This window comes from Entelurus aequoreus, linkage group LG10 (genome assembly GCF_033978785.1).
Source record: "Entelurus aequoreus isolate RoL-2023_Sb linkage group LG10, RoL_Eaeq_v1.1, whole genome shotgun sequence".
Taxonomy (NCBI): domain Eukaryota; kingdom Metazoa; phylum Chordata; class Actinopteri; order Syngnathiformes; family Syngnathidae; genus Entelurus; species Entelurus aequoreus.
In genome coordinates, this window is record NC_084740.1 from 32,221,353 (window position 1) to 32,237,657 (window position 16,305).

The following is a 16,305-nucleotide window of genomic DNA, read 5'->3' on the forward strand; positions in this document are numbered from 1 at the left end:
TTTCCAACGCCCTACGACTTCCTCACTTGAAGTCAGCAAAGTCCCATCCTTGCCGTACACAGCTTGGATGGTTCCCTGCTTCCCCCTCCTGAGGTGCCGTATGGTCTTCCAGAACAGCTTTGGTGCCGCCCGATAGTCCTTCTCCATGGATTCCCCGAACTGCTCCCACACCCTCTGCTTAGCCTCGTCCACAGCCACGGCCGCTGCCCTTCGGGCCCGTCGGTACCTTGCAACTGCCTCCGGAGTCCCCTGGGATAACATACCCCGGTAGGACTCCTTCTTCAGTCGGACAGCTTCCCTGACCACCACTGTCCACCAGGGTGTTCGAGGGTTACCGCCCCTTGAGGCACCTAAGACCTTCTGGCCACAGCTCGCAGCTGCAGCTTCAGCAATAGAGGCTTTGAACATTGCCCATTCCTGTTCAATGTCCCCAACCTCCACAGGGATGGCAGAGAAGTCCCGCCGGAGGTGGGAGTTGAAGTCCTTCCGGACAGAGGACTCCTCCAAACGTTCCCAGTTCACCCGCACTACACGCTTGGGTTTGCCAGGTCTGTCCAGAGGTTTCCCCCGCCATCTAACCCAACTCACCACCAGATGGTGATCAGTTGACAGTTCAGCCCCTCTCTTCACCCGAGTGTCCAAAACATACGGCCTCAGATCAGCTGATACGATTACAAAATCGATCATTGATCTTTGGCCTAGGGTGCTCTGGTACCAGGTACACCTATGAGCATCCTTATGCTTGAACATGGTGTTTGTTATCGCAAGTCCGTGACTAGCACAGAAGTCCAATAACAATCCACCACTCAGGTTCAGATCAGGGAGACCGTTCCTCCCAATCACGCCAGTCCAAGTATCACTGTCATTGCCCACGTGCGCGTTGAAGTCCCCCAGCAAGACTATGGAATCCCCTGCCGGTGCCCCATACAGGACCCCATGCAAGGTATCCAAGAAGGCTGAATACTCTGAACTCCTGTTTGGTGCGTATGCACAAACAACAGTCAGAGTTTTCCCCCCTCCAACCCTAAGGCGAAGGGAGGCAACCCTCTTGTCCACTGGGGTGAACTCCAACGTACAGGCACTCAGCCGGGGACTCGTGAGTATCCCCACACCCGCCTGTGCCCTCACGCCCTGAGCAACTCCAGAAGTGAACAAGGTCCATCCCTTGTCCAGGAGTGTGGTTTCAGAGCCCTTGCTATGCGTAGAGGTAAGCCCCACCAGATCCAACCGGTAGCGCTCCACCTCTCGCACCAGCTCAGGCTCCTTCCCCACCAGCGTAGAGACGTTCCACGTCCCGAAAGTCAGCCTCTGCTGCCCCGAATTGGTCCGTCTGGAGCCTCCACTTTCACTGCCATCCACTTGGCAGCGCACCCGACCCCACTGGTTCCGACCGCGGGTGGTGGGCCCACGTGGCAGAGAAGATGGTGTGTCCACGTAGCTTCTTCGGGCTGTGCCCGGCCGGGCTCCGTGGCAAGACCGGCCACCAGGCGCTCGCTGACGAGCCCTACCTCCGGGCCTAGCTCCGGAGGAGGGCCCCGGGCTTCCTCCGGGCCGGGTAACGCATCCTCTTTTAGTGTAGTTCATGGAGGGTATCGTAACCCTGATGGGGGGGGCATTCGGGTACTACACCTTGCCCAAGGGTGACCCGGAACTATGTAAGGCAGGGGCGTTCAACTCCCTGAGGCTTAATACAAGCCCACATACCACTTGCTATATAAATATGACACCTGTGAAGTGAAAACCATTTCAGGTGACTACCTCTTGAAGCTCATCGAGACAATGCCAAGAGTGTGTGAAAAAGTAATCAGAGCAAAGGTGGCTTTTTTTTATAGAAACTAGAATATAAAGCACGGTGGCAGAGGGGTTAGTGCGTCTGCCTCACAATACGAAGGTCCTGAGTAGTCGTGAGTTCAATCCCAGCCTCTGGATCTTTCTGTGTGGAGTTTGCATGTTCTCCCCGTGACTGCGTGGGTTCCCTCCGGGTACTCCGGCTTCCTCCCACCTCCAAAGACATGCACCTGGGGATAGGTTGATTGGCAACACAAAAAATTGGCCCTAGTGTGTGAGTGTGAATGTTGTCTGTCTATCTGTGTTGGCCCTGCGATGAGTGGCGACTTGTCCAGTGTGTACCCCGCCTTCCGCCCGATTGTAGCTGAGATAGGCTCCAGCGCCCCCCGCGACCCCTAAAGGGAATAAGCGGTAGAAAATGGATGGAGAATATAAAACATGATTTCAGTTATTTCACCTTTTTTTGTTCAGTACATAACTCCACATGTGTTCATTCATAGTGTTGATGCCTTCAGTGACAATCTACAATGTAAATAGTCATGAAAATAAAGAAAACACATTGAAAAGAAGGTGTGTCCAAACTTTTGGCCTGTACTGTATGAACAGTATGTATATACAGTATATGCATAGCCCGGCCCCCGGCCAAATTGTTTTAACCCAATATGGCCCCCGAGTCAAAAAGTTTGGGGACCCCTGATTTAAAGTATGGGTGTCCCGATCCAATATTGGTATCGGTCCGACATCAGCAAAAGTATCGCCTTGTGTCTAAAATGTACGACACAAGCAATCCTGCAGTGTGTTTACTAGTGAAAAAAACATCTAAATATCCTCCAATAAGCACACAATATTTTTCCATTAAGGACACTTCTTACGTATGTCTAGCTTGTGTGCTAGTGTGTGCTTAGCTGTTGTGTAGCTGCTAGCTCCTCGTGGCCTAGCCTTTTGTAAACGACTTGGCTATTTTTTGCATCTTATCTACATATTTATAATTACCATACAAAGTCCCCAAGGCAGAAGCGTATTAGAAATGTCCAGTAACAAACGTGTCCGCATCATTCAACTTACTGCGTCATGAGCCGAACTTAAAGAATAATTACATTAAAAAATGACCAGCGTAAGTCCATTCCAGACGGTTTATAACGAATAGGTTTGTGTTTTTTCATACTAATTTCACTTAATCAAACATTTTCTAACATTCCATACTACAAAGTACCAAAAGTTTGTATGATTCCTGCTGATATATCGAATCAATATCGATATCAAGGCTCCATTATTGGTGTCGTATTAAAAGTGAAAACCCCTAATTTAAAGTCCACTACTCATTAGCATTAAAGTTACAGTACAGAGTTTTTGTGTCTGGTCACACGATAACAGGAGACTAGAATAAAACTACTATTCCTATCGTTCTATAAGCGACACACCTGCACACTTTGGCACAGGACCGTGTTTTGTTCCGGAAAAAGGCCCCCAGTTCCTCTTCTTTGTGCAAATCTACTGGCGGAACGCTGAGTGGGTTTCAGTGCGAGCAGCCTGGGTGGTTTGGCAGAGGAAGCAATGCATTCTGGTTATTGTACGTGTTCTGTCCTCACAATTGTGTCCCCACTTTCCTCTTAGCAGCAGCCTCAAAAAAATAAATACATTTAAAAAAGCCAACTTTTCTTTTTTTCCCCAAAACACTTCAAATGTTTGATTGGCATTGAACACATCTTTTCCATCTTGTTTGTTTGCTAAAGCTCCTGGAGTTGCACTAAACAGTCATTAGCGTTTCCTTTATGCCGGCAATGTGTTGCCAAGGCCAAACTTAATGAGCCGCTCATTGCCAGCAGCTTGAACACTCAACTAGCAAACATTAGCCACGCCCACCTGCACCGTCGTGATGGCGACCAACACACATGTACAGTAACTGGGTCAAACAGTAATACGTTTACAGTGACACCCATTAAAGGAGATTTTAAATGAATGCTACATGAATACATTGCATTATCTTTGGAAAGGCAAACATTTACTAAATTGTGGGACTTTAGCATGTGGAATATCGTCACAAATTGCAGCATTCCCAGAATAATACATTGTTGTGATCTTTCATTTTTTTATTATCATTATCAGTTGTTTTGTTTTATAGTCAAATCATTTTGTAAATGTATTCAACTCACATTTGTTGTTACTTTTACGATGTGTAAAAGAATAGATTTACTTTTCTTTTTTTCCTCTTTTTTTTTTTACCAAATGGGTATTTAAAATCATAATTAAGAATTTTAAAAAAAAAAGTTTTATTTTATGGTATTTAAAGTAATAAATTAAACGTTTATTTTGTATTTATTCAATTATTGTGATCTATCAAATATTTGTTTTACTTTTATGGTAATGAAAAGATAAATGTGTAATATAATTTTTTTTTCTATTTTTATTCTTAAAATAATCAATATAATATTTCATAAAAAATGTGTTTTTTTGTACTTAAAATAATACATGGGATGCATCGTTAATAATATTTTAATGATACTAAAAAATGTAATATAAATTGTTTTCTTATTTTCATGGTGTTTGAAACAACCATTGTGATACATCATGAAAAAGTAATTGTATGGTTCTTAAAATAATGAATGTATAATGTCATTTTTTTTAAAGTATTTATTTTTATAGTACTTAAAATAATCAATGTGATACATCATTTAAAAAAGTAATGCTACTTAAAATGATAAATGTGAAATATAATTTTTTTAAATATTTTGTTGTACATAAAATAATCAATATTACTTCATAAAAAATTGGGTTTTATTGTACTTAAAATAATATATCGCAAAAGAATGTGTTTTTATTTTACTTAAAATAATACATAGTAAAAAAATATTTTATTTGGTACTTAAAATGTAATGGTTTCTTATTTTCATGGTGCTTGAAAAAACCTTTGTGATACATCAAAAACAAGTAATTGTATGGTTCTTAAAATAATACATGTATAATGTACTTTTTTAAAAAGTATTATTTTTTAGTACTTAAGATAATCAATATGATACTTTTTTTTTTTTAAATGCTACTTAAAATGATAAATGTGGAATATACATTTTTTTCCTATTTTATTTTACTTAAAATAATACATTGTTAAAAAATATTTTAATGGTACCTAAAATGTAATATAAAATGTTTTCTTATTTTCATGGTGCTTGAAACAACCATTGTGATACATCATTAAAAAGTATTTGTATGGTTCTTAAAATAGTACATGTGTAATATAATTTTTTTTTAAATAATAAAAAAAGTTGTTATTTTTGTAGTACTAAAAATAATCAATGTGATACATCATTAAAAAAATAATGCTACTTAAAATGACAAATGTGCAGTATCAAACTTTTTTTTTTTTTACTTTGATGGTGCTTAAAATAATGATTGTGTAATATTATTTTAAAATGTATTTTATGGTACTTGATTTAATTATTATGATCTATCAAATATTTGTTTTACTTTTAAGGTACTGAAAATATAAATGTGTTAAAATAAATGTGTAATATAAAAACATTTTAATTTTTATTGTTCTTAAAATAATCAATATAATATTTCATAAAAAAAAAAAATTGTATTTAAAATAATACATGTGATGCATCGTTAAAAAATAGTTTAATGGCACTTAAAATGTAATATAAAATGTTTTCTTATTTTCATGGTGCTTTAAACAACCATTGTGATACATCATAAAAAGTATTTGTATGGTTCTTAAAATAGTACATGTGTAATATAATAGTAAGAAAAAAAAAAAGTTTTTATTTTTTTAGTACTAAAAATAATCAATATCTTTAAAAAAAATAATGCTACCTAAAATGATAAATGTGCAGTATCATATTTGTTTACTTTATGGTGCTTAAAATAATGGATGTGCAATGTTATTTTAAAAATAATTGTATGGTACTTAAAAAAGGAAATGAGATATGTCTTTTTTTTTTTTTTTACTTTTGTGGTACTTGAAATAATATATTTCTTTTTTTTACTTTATGGTACTGGAAATAATAAATGTGCTGTATCATTTTTAAAAAACGTTTGTAGTGCAGTAAAAATAATAAATGTGTAATACAAACATTTATCTTATTTTTATGGTACCTAAAATCACAAATGTGTAATATTAAAAAAAAAGATTCCCTATAGTACTTAAAAAAAATCAATATGATACATCATTGAAAAAAATACTTGAATTTTACTTAAAATGATAAATGTGCAGAATCAATGTTTTATTTTTTTTTACTTTGATGGTCCTTAAAATAATAAATGTGCAATATTATAAAAAATTATTTAGATGGTATTTAAAATAATAAATGTGTTTTTCTTATCTTAATGGTACTTAAAAGACCAATGTGATACATTGTTTAAAAATATATATTGTATGTTGTTAAAAATAATAAATATCACTAAAAAAAACATTGATGGTACTTAAAATAATGGCAATGCAGGTTTATTTATAGAGCATATTTCGTAGACGAGACAAATTAAAAATCATAAAATAAAATCATCATTAAAATGATTATGATTAAAAATAACATCAAAGAGTGTAGATAAAATACTTAAATTAGAATAAATGTGATATATCATAAAAAATAATTTGATGGTACCTAAAATAATAAATATAACACGTCATTAAAAATACATGTACTTTTATAGTAATACATTTGCAATATCACAAACATTTTAATCAACATTAATGGTATTTAAAATATTACATGTTACATCATAACAATTTTACAGTATGTAAAACACAAAAACAGCTTTTGAATTTAAGCTTGCTTTATTATTGGAATCTGACATGTATAACTTTTCTTAACATATAACAAATGGACCGTGCCCACTCGGATACATAGTGGTGGTCTACAGTCATGCACGTGATAGCATTTTTTTACAATGTGCCTTTTTTTTTGTTATGAACCTACGTGGTGGTGGTCTACATGACATGATTGAGATAACTAATGGTGGGTTGTCCCTGCAGGTGCTGAACCTGGTCCAGTCCTACGTGACCCTGCGTGTCCCCCTCCACGTGTCCTACGTCTTCCACTCCCCCGTGGGTGCAGGCGGCTGGCAGCACTTTGACCTTCAGTCAGAGCTGAGGCTGACCTTCGTGTACGACACCGCCATCTTGTGGCGGGACGGCATCGGCAGCCCGCCGGGCGCGGAGCTGCAAGGTGGTGACGAACGTTGACCGTCTTGTTGTTGTTGTTGTTGTTGTTGGAACGCACAAATAAACGCTTTTCATGCTGTCTCTGCAGGCGCCTTGTACCCGACCAGCATGCGCATCAACGAGCAGGGTCGACTGGTGGTCAACTTCCGCACCGAGGCGCGATTCCGAGGCCTGTTCGTCTCCGCTCATCCTGGTAGGTTTGGACACAACATTAGGTACACTTGCACTGTCCACTGCAAAGGTGTCAGAGTGGTTTTGTGGAGTAACAGTCAATACATACACATACACACCTCGTTACATCAGCAACTCTTTTTGATTATTATATTTTGGAATTATAGTTTGATGGATGACTTGCTTTGGAATCGCAAGTCAAGGTGTCAGACACGCGTTTGAACAAAAACAAATGCTTGGAACATCTTGTTGCGCACATCAGATAATATTAAAGTAAAAAAAATTTGCAATTGTGTGCAGTTAATTTTTCTGTCAACATTTAAAGCAGAAATACATTTTATCCAAAAAGTGCTTTAATATTTCCAGCCTTTTTACTTCGACTTAGACTTAGATTTAGACAAACGTTATTGATCCGCAAGGGAAATTGTTCCACACAGTAGCTCAGTTTCAAAGGATGGAAAGGGTAAGGATGGAAAGGATAATGCAGGTATAAAGTAGACTAAAATGTACCATAGTAGCAATATAAAATATAACACATATGTAATATTTACATATTATATATACAATATATAACAGATCCCAATTACCATGTACTATATTACAGTATATGTAACATCCATCCATCCATCCATCTTCTTCCGCTTATCCGAGGTCGGGTCGCGGGGGCAGCAGCTTAAGCAGGGAAGCCCAGACTTCCCTCTCCCCAGCCACTTCGTCCAGCTCCTCCCGGGGGATCCCGAGGCGTTCCCAGGCCAGCCGGGAGACATAGTCTTCCCAACGTGTCCTGGGTCTTCCCCGTGGCCTCCTACCGGTCGGACGTGCCCTAAACACCTCCCTAGGGAGGCGTTCGGGTGGCATCCTGACCAGATGCCCGAACCACCTCATCTGGCTCCTCTCGATGTGGAGAGCAGCGGCTTTACTTTGAGCTCCCCCCGGATGGCAGAGCTTCTCACCCTATCTCTAAGGGAGAGCCCCGCCACCCGGCGGAGGAAACTCATTTCGTCCGCTTGTACCCGTGATCTTGTCCTTTCGGTCATAACCCAAAGCTCATGACCATAGGTGAGGATGGGAACGTAGATCGACCGGTAAATTGAGAGCTTTGCCTTCCGGCTCAGCTCCTTCTTCACCACAACGGATCGATACAGCGTCCGCATTACTGAAGACGCCGCACCGATCCGCCTGTCGATCTCACGATCCACTCTTCCCTCACTCGTGAACAAGACTCTGAGGTACTTGAACTCCTCCACTTGGGGCAGGGTCTCCTCCGCAACCCGGAGATGGCACTCCACCCTTTTCCGGGCGAGAACCATGGATTCGGACTTGGAGGTGCTGATTCTCATCCCAGTCACTTCACACTCAGCTGCGAACCGATCCAGCGAGAGCTGAAGATCCTGCCAGATGAAGCCATCAGGACCACATCATCTGCAAAAAGCAGAGACCTAATCCTGCAGCCACCAAACCAGATCCCCTCAATGCCTTGACTGCGCCTAGAAATTCTGTCCATAAAAGTTATGAACAGAATCGGTGACAAAGGGCAGCCTTGGCGGAGTCCAACTCTCACTGGAAACGTGTCCGACTTACTGCGGCAATGCGGACCAAACTCTGGCACTGATCATACAGGGAGCGGTCCGCCACAATCAGACAGTCCGATACCCCATACTCTCTGAGCACTCCCCACAGGACTTCCCGAGGGACACGGTCGAATGCCTTCTCCAAGTCCACAAAACACATGTAGACTGGTTGGGCAAACTCCCATGCACCCTCAAGGACCCTGCCGAGAGTATAGAGCTGGTCCACAGTTCCACGACCAGGACGAAAACCACACTGTTCCTCCTGAATCCGAGGTTCGACTATCCGGCGTAGCCTCCTCTCCAGCACACCTGAATAGACCTTACCGGGAAGGCTGAGGAGTGTGATCCCACGATAGTTAGAACCCACCCTCCGGTTCCCCTTCTTAAAGAGAGGAACCACCACCCCGGTCTGCCAATCCAGAGGTACCGCCTCCGATGTCCACGCGATGCTGCAGAGTCTTGTCAACCAAGACAGCCCCACAGCATCCAGAGCCTTAAGGAACTCTGGGCGGATCTCATCCACCCCGGGGCCTTGCCACCGAGGAGCTTTTTAACTACCTCAGCAACCTCAGCCCCAGAAATAGGAGAGCCCACCACAGATGCCCCAGGAACTACTTCCTCATAGGAAGACGTGTTGGTGGGATTGAGGAGGTCTTCGAAGTATTCCCTCCACCGATCCACAACATCCGCAGTGGAGGTCAGCAGAACACCATCCTCACCATACACAGTGTTGATAGTGCACTGCTTCCCCTTCCTGAGGCGGCGGATGGTGGTCCAGAATCGCTTCGAAGCCGTCCGGAAGTCGTTTTCCATGGCTTCCCCGAACTCCTCCCATGTCCGAGTTTTTGCCTCCGCGACCGCCGAAGCCGCACACCGCTTTGCCTGTCGGTACCTGTCCGCTGCCTCAGGAGTCCTATGAGCCAAAAGAACCCGATAGGACTCCTTCTTCAGCTTGACGGCATCCCTCACCGCCGGTGTCCACCAACGGGTTCTAGGATTACCGCCACGACAGGCACCAACTACCTTGCGGCCACAGCTCCAATCAGCCGCCTCTACAATAGAGGTGCGGAACATGGTCCATTCGGACTCAATGTCCAGCACCTCCCTCGTGACATGTTCAAAGTTCTTCCGGAGGTGGGAATTGAAACTCTCTCTGACAGGAGACTCTGCCAGACGTTCCCAGCAAACCCTCACAATGCGTTTGGCCTGCCAGGTCTGTCCGGCATCCTCCCCCACCATCGCAGCCAACTCACCACCAGGTGGTGATCGGTAGAAAGCTCCGCCCCTCTCTTCACCCGAGTGTCCAAAACATGAGGCCGCAAATCCGACAACACAACTACAAAGTCGATCATGGAACTGCGGCCTAGGGTGTCCTGGTGCCAAGTGCACATATGGACACCCTTATGTTTGAACGTGGTGTTTGTTATGGACAATCTGTGACGGGCACAAAAGTCCAATAACAAAACACCGCTCGGGTTCAGATCCGGGCAGCCATTCTTCCCAATCACGCCTCTCCAGGTTTCACTGTCGCTGCCAACATGAGCATTGAAATCCCCCAGTAGAACGAGGGCACTCTCAAGTACTCTCAAGTACTCCCTCGAGTGAATCCAAAAAGGGTGGGTACTCTGAGCTGCGGTTTGGCGCGTGAGCGCAAACCACAGTCAGGACCCGTCCCCCACCCGAAGGCGGAGGGAAGCTACCCTCTCGTCCACCGGGTTGAACTTCAACATGCAGGCTCTGAGCCGGGGGGCAACAAGAATTGCCACCCCAGCCCGTCGCCTCTCACTGCCGGCAACGCCAGAGTAGAAGAGAGTCCAGCCCCTCTCGAGAGAACTGGTTCCAGAGCCCTTGCTGTGCGTCGAAGTGAGTCCAACTATGTCTAGTCGGAACTTCTCCACCTCGCGCACTAGCTCAGGCTCCTTCCCCCCCAGCGAGGTGACGTTCCACGTCCCAAGAGCTAGCTTCTGTAGCCGAGGATCGGACCGCCAAGTGCCCTGCTCACATCGCACCCGACCTCTATGACCCCTGCTATGGGTGGTGAGCCCATTGGAGGGGGAACCCACGTTGCCTCTTCGGGCTGTGGGGACAGGCCCAGCCACCAGGCGCTCGCCATCGTGCCCCACCTCCGGGCCTGGCTCCAGAGGGGGGCCCCGGTGACCCGCGTCCGGGCGAGGGAAATCTGGGTCCATAGGTTTTATTTATTTTTTTATATGTAACAGCTGCAGCAAAAGAAAGGGCAGCATAAAATAGAGCGATAGATCCAGCAGAAAACGAGCCACATAAATCACCTGGTGGGCCACTTTAATTGATGTCGCGGGTCGCTTTAACTGAGGTGGCAGGACAGATCATTTCAACATGTAGAAAATATGCAATTGTAAGAACAAATACATTTAGCCAGAAAGTGTTTTAATATGTCACATAAATCAGGTGGTGGGCCACATTAATTATTGTGTTGGACCACATTGAATAATGTAGCGGGCCAATTAAAATGATATAGCAGTCCAATTTAAATGATATAGCGATGTAGCAGGCCATTTTTTGATGTAGCGGGCCACTTTAAATGATGTAGCAGGCCACATTAAATGATGTAGCAGACAACTTTAAATGATTTAGCGGGCCACATTAAATGATGTAGCAGACAACTTCAAATGATGTAGCGGGCCACTTTGAATGATGTAGCAGGCCACTTTAAATGATGTAGCAGACAACTTTAAATGATGTAGCAGGCCAATTTTTGATGTAGCGGGCCACTTTAAATGATGTAGCAGGCCACATTAAATGATGTAGCAGACAACTTTAAATGATGTAGCAGGCCACTTTAAATGATGTAACAAGCCACATTAAATGATGTAGCAGACAACTTTAAATGATGTAGCGGGCCAATTTGAATGATGTAGCAGGCCACTTTAAATGATGTAGCAGACAACTTTAAATGATGTAGCAGGCCAATTTTTGATGTAGCGGGCCACTTTAAATGATGTAGCAGGCCACATTAAATGATGTAGCAGACAACTTTAAATGATGTAGCGGGCCACTTTAAAGGCCTACTGAAATGATTTTTTTTTTATTTAAACGGGAATAGCAGATCCATTCTATGTGTCATACTTGATCATTTCGCGATATTGCCATATTTTTGCTGAAAGGATTTAGGAGAGAAAATCGACGATAAAGTTCGCAACTTTTGGTCGCTGATAAAAAAAAGCCTTGCCTGTACCGGAAGTAGCGTGACGTCACAGGAGCTAGTATTCCTCACAATTCCCCATTGTTTACAATGGAGCGAGAGAGATTCGGACCGAGAAAGTGATGATTACCCCATTAATTTGAGCGAGGATGAAAGATTCGTAGATGAGGAACGTTACAGTGAAGGACTTGAGAGGCAGTGATGGACGTATCTTTTTTCGCTCTGACCGTAACTTAGGTACAAGCTGGCTCATTGGATTCCACACTCTCCTTTTTTTATTGTGGATCACGGATTTGTATTTTAAACCACCTCGGATACTATATCCTCTTGAAAATGAGAGTCGAGAACGCGAAATGGACATTCAGTGCCTTTTATCTCCACGACAATACATCAGCGAAATGCTTTAGCTACGAGCTAACGTGATAGCATCATGCTTTAACTGCATATAGAAACAAAAAAATAAACCCCTGACTGGAAGGATAGATAGAAAATCAACAATACTATTAAACCGTGGACATGTAAATACACGGTTAATGCTTTCCAGCCTGGCGAAGGTTAACAATGCTGTGCTAACGACGCCATTGAAGCTAACTTAGCAACGGGACCTCACAGAGCTATGCTAAAAACATTAGCTTTCCACCTACGCCAGCCAGCCCTCATCTACTCATCAACACCCGTGCTCACCTGCGTTCCAGCGATCGGCAAAAGGACGAAGGACTTCACCCGATGCGTTTGGCGGCCCGGAGACGTAGGAAGTCAAGGTGAGGTCGGCGGCTAGCGCGGCTAGCGCGGCTAGCGCGGCTAGCGCGGCTAGCGCGGCTAGCGCTCCAACAAAGTCCTCCTGGTTGTGTTGCTGTAGTCCGCTGCTAATACACCGATCCCACCTACAACTGTCTTCTTTGCAGCCTTCATTGTTCATTAAACAAATTGCAAAAGATGTCCAGAATACTGTGGAATTATGAAATGAAAACAGAGCTTTTTGTATAGGATTCTACGGGGTACCATAACTTCCGTTACTCTGACTTCGTCACGCGCATACGTCATCATACCGCGACGTTTCAGCCGGATATTTCCTGGGAAGTTTTAAATGTCTCTTTATAAGTTAACCCGGCCGTATTGGCATGTGTTGCAATGTTAAAATTTCATCATTGATACATAAACTATCAGACTGCGTGGTCGGTAGTAGTGGGTTTCAGTAAGCCTTTAAATGATGTAACAAGCCACATTAAATGATGTAGCAGACAACTTTAAATGATGTAGCGGGCCACTTTGAATGATGTAGCAGGCCACTTTAAATGATGTAGCAGATAACTTTAAATGATGTAGCAGGCCAATTTTTTATGTAGCGGGCCACTTTAAATGATGTAGCAGACCACTTTAACTGATGTAGCGGGCCACTTTAAATGATGTAGCAGTCCACTTTAAATGATGTAGCAGACAACTTTAAATGATGTAGCAGGCCATTGTTTGATGTAGCGGGCCACTTTAAATGATGTAGCTGGCCAATTGAAATGATGTATCGGGTCACTTTAAATTATGTAGTGACATAAAGTAATATTAAAGTGTATAAAATATGCAATTTCAAGAACAAATACATATAGCCAGAAAGTGCTTTAATGTGTCAGATAAATCATGTGGTGGGCCACTTTAATTATTGTGTTGGACCACATTGAATAATGTAACAAGTAACTTACATTATGATATAGCAGTCCAATTTAAATGATATAGCGATGTAGCAGGCCATTTTTTGATGTAGCGGGCCACTTTAAATGATGTAGCAAGCCACTTTAAATGATGTAGTAGACCACTTTAAATGATGTAGTAGACCACTTTAAATGATGTAGCGGGCCACATTAAATGATGTAGCAGGCCACATTAAACGATGTAGCAGACAACTTTAAACGATGTAGCAGACAACTTTAAACGATGTAGCAGACAACTTTAAAAAATGTACCAGGCCATTTTTTGATGTAGCGGTCCACTTTAAATGATGTAGAAAGTCACTTTAAATGATGTAGTAGACCACTTTAAATGATGTAGCGGGCCATTTTAAATGATGTAGCTGGCTACTTTAAATGATGTAACAGACAACTTTAAATGATGTAGCAGGCCATTTTTTGATGTAGCGGGCCATTTTATTATCTTTATTTATTTATTTTTATGACAATATTTCTTGCTTTTCATGGTCAGCCTCTGCCCTCACCTCCATGGTCATGTGTGCCGACCACCCGGGTTTGACCTTTAACCTCAGCCTGGTGAGGAGCGAGCCCACCTACAATCATCCCATCCAGCAGTGGACTTTCGTCTCCGACTTTGCTGTGAGGAAACATTTTGTCACTCGAGTTCTTGTTCCCTGGTGTGAAGTTGTGATGACCTGGCCTGCAGGTGCGCGACTACTCGGGCACGTACACGGTGAAGCTGCTGCCGTGCACGTCGCCGCCCAGCCTGGAGTTCACCATCCCTCCTGTGTGCAATCCCAGGGAGCCCGTAACCTTTGACCTGGACATCCGATTTCAGCAGGTAGATCAATGATGATGTAATAATAGTAAGAATAATTTTACATGTCTAAAGTCATAATTTTACAAGAATTAAGGTGCACTACTCTGGGATCATTTTTATATATTAAAAAAATAGGAAACTTATTCTATATGAAATACTGAAATATTTATTGTTGTTCCAGAAGAAAAACAATATGTTTTTGTAATAGAATGACATTTTATGTTGCATTCTGTTTACACATTAAATACAACATATTTAATGTGTAGATCAAATTGACATGACATTATACCTGCAATGGGGGGGGGGGTTGATTCAGAGAAGAATCTTTGCTGAAAATTAGTTAATTTTATGTTGTGATATTTGTGCAAAAACATTAAATTATGTAAATATAGTTGTATTATTTCTTCTAGAAAAAAACATTGTAAGTGTAGAAGACATGCAAAGTAAAATTTGGTTATAGTATTTTTAGAATAAAGTGGTAATACTACATGGTTGTTGTGATTTTAAAATAATATTCCTGTAATATTGTAATTCAAAAAGCTTCATTTTCAAAGGAATTAACAATTGAATGCAAAAATATCTTACCAGAAATACACTGTCATTTAGTCAAATAAATTATTTTAAAAAAGTGATTTTACAAGACTATAAGTCCCAAAAAAGTGATAATATTGCATGAACAAAGGCAAGGTTTAAAAAAAAAAAGAAAAGAAAAAAAGCTGTGGTATTGTAAGACAATGCAAAAAAAAAAAGATTTATTTTGACAACAGAAAAAGTTAGAGATTAGGAGGTTTTGGAAAATAAAGTTGTTATATTTAGTAGAACATTTTGGAAAAATCTAATTTGATTATAGTATCAATCAATCAATCAATCAAAGTTTATTTATATAGCCCTAAATCACAAGTGTCTCAAAGGGCTGCACAAGCCACAACGACATCCTCGGCTCAGATCCCATACTCTAGTATTTTTAGAATAAAGTAACTGATACTACATGGATATTGTAATTTTACAATACAATGTTGTGATATTTGTGCAAAAACATTAAATGATGTGATTTTTATTATTATTTCTTGTAGAAAAACTTTATAAGTGTAGAGGACATGTTGTGAATGTCACGAGACAAAGAAGTCAGATATTGCAGGAAAAAGTCTTAATATTGCGAAAATGTAATTTTACAAGAAAGAAATACAATTTGTGAGACAAAAATCCTGATAACAACACCTACAATATTATTAGTACAATTTATGGAGGGGATTCAGAGAACAAATTTTACTGGAAATTAGTCAATTTTATTAAGATTTAGATTAAAGATGAGAACAATGTTGTGATATTTGTGCAAAAACATTATATTATGTGATTATTGTTCGGTTATTTCTTCTAGAAAAAACGTTGTAATTGTAGAAGACATGAAGACATGCAAAATTTAATTTGGTTATAGTATTTTTAGAATAAAGTGGTAATACTACATGGATATTGTGATTTTAAAATAATATTCCTGTAATATTGTGAGACAAAAAGCTTGATTTTTAAAGGATTTAAAAAATGAATGCAAAAATAATATGTTACCAGAAATTAATTGTTAGGTAAAAAAATTATTTTACAAGACTAGAAGTCCCATAAAAGGTCATAATATTGCATGAACAAAGGCAAGGATTTTAAAATAAAATAAAAAGCTGAAGTATTTTAAGACAATACAAAAAAATATGTTTTATTTTGATAACAGAAAAAGTCAGAGATTAGGAGGTTTAGGAGAATAACATTTTGGGAAAATGTAATATTTAATTTGATTGTAGTATTTTTAGAATAAAGTGGTAATACTACATTAATATTGTAATTTTACAATACGATACAATACAATGTTGTGATATTTGTGCAAAAACATTAAATTATGTGAATATAGTTCTGTTATTTCTTCTAGAAAAGATATTGTAAGTGTAGAA

At 40.9% G+C, this 16,305-nt stretch overlaps 1 protein-coding gene across 2 annotated transcripts in view; it reads left to right on the forward strand.

Moving 5' to 3' along the window:
• Window positions 1-16,305, forward strand: part of frem2b (FRAS1 related extracellular matrix 2b) — a 240,519-nt gene that overhangs the window by 209,938 nt on the left and 14,276 nt on the right. For both annotated transcript variants that reach the window (XM_062060536.1, XM_062060537.1), the window contains 4 exons: window positions 6,758-6,950; window positions 7,035-7,139; window positions 14,060-14,187; window positions 14,255-14,389. In XM_062060536.1, the coding sequence (XP_061916520.1) occupies window positions 6,758-6,950; window positions 7,035-7,139; window positions 14,060-14,187; window positions 14,255-14,389 (561 nt within the window). The remainder of the gene's footprint in view (window positions 1-6,757; window positions 6,951-7,034; window positions 7,140-14,059; window positions 14,188-14,254; window positions 14,390-16,305) is intronic.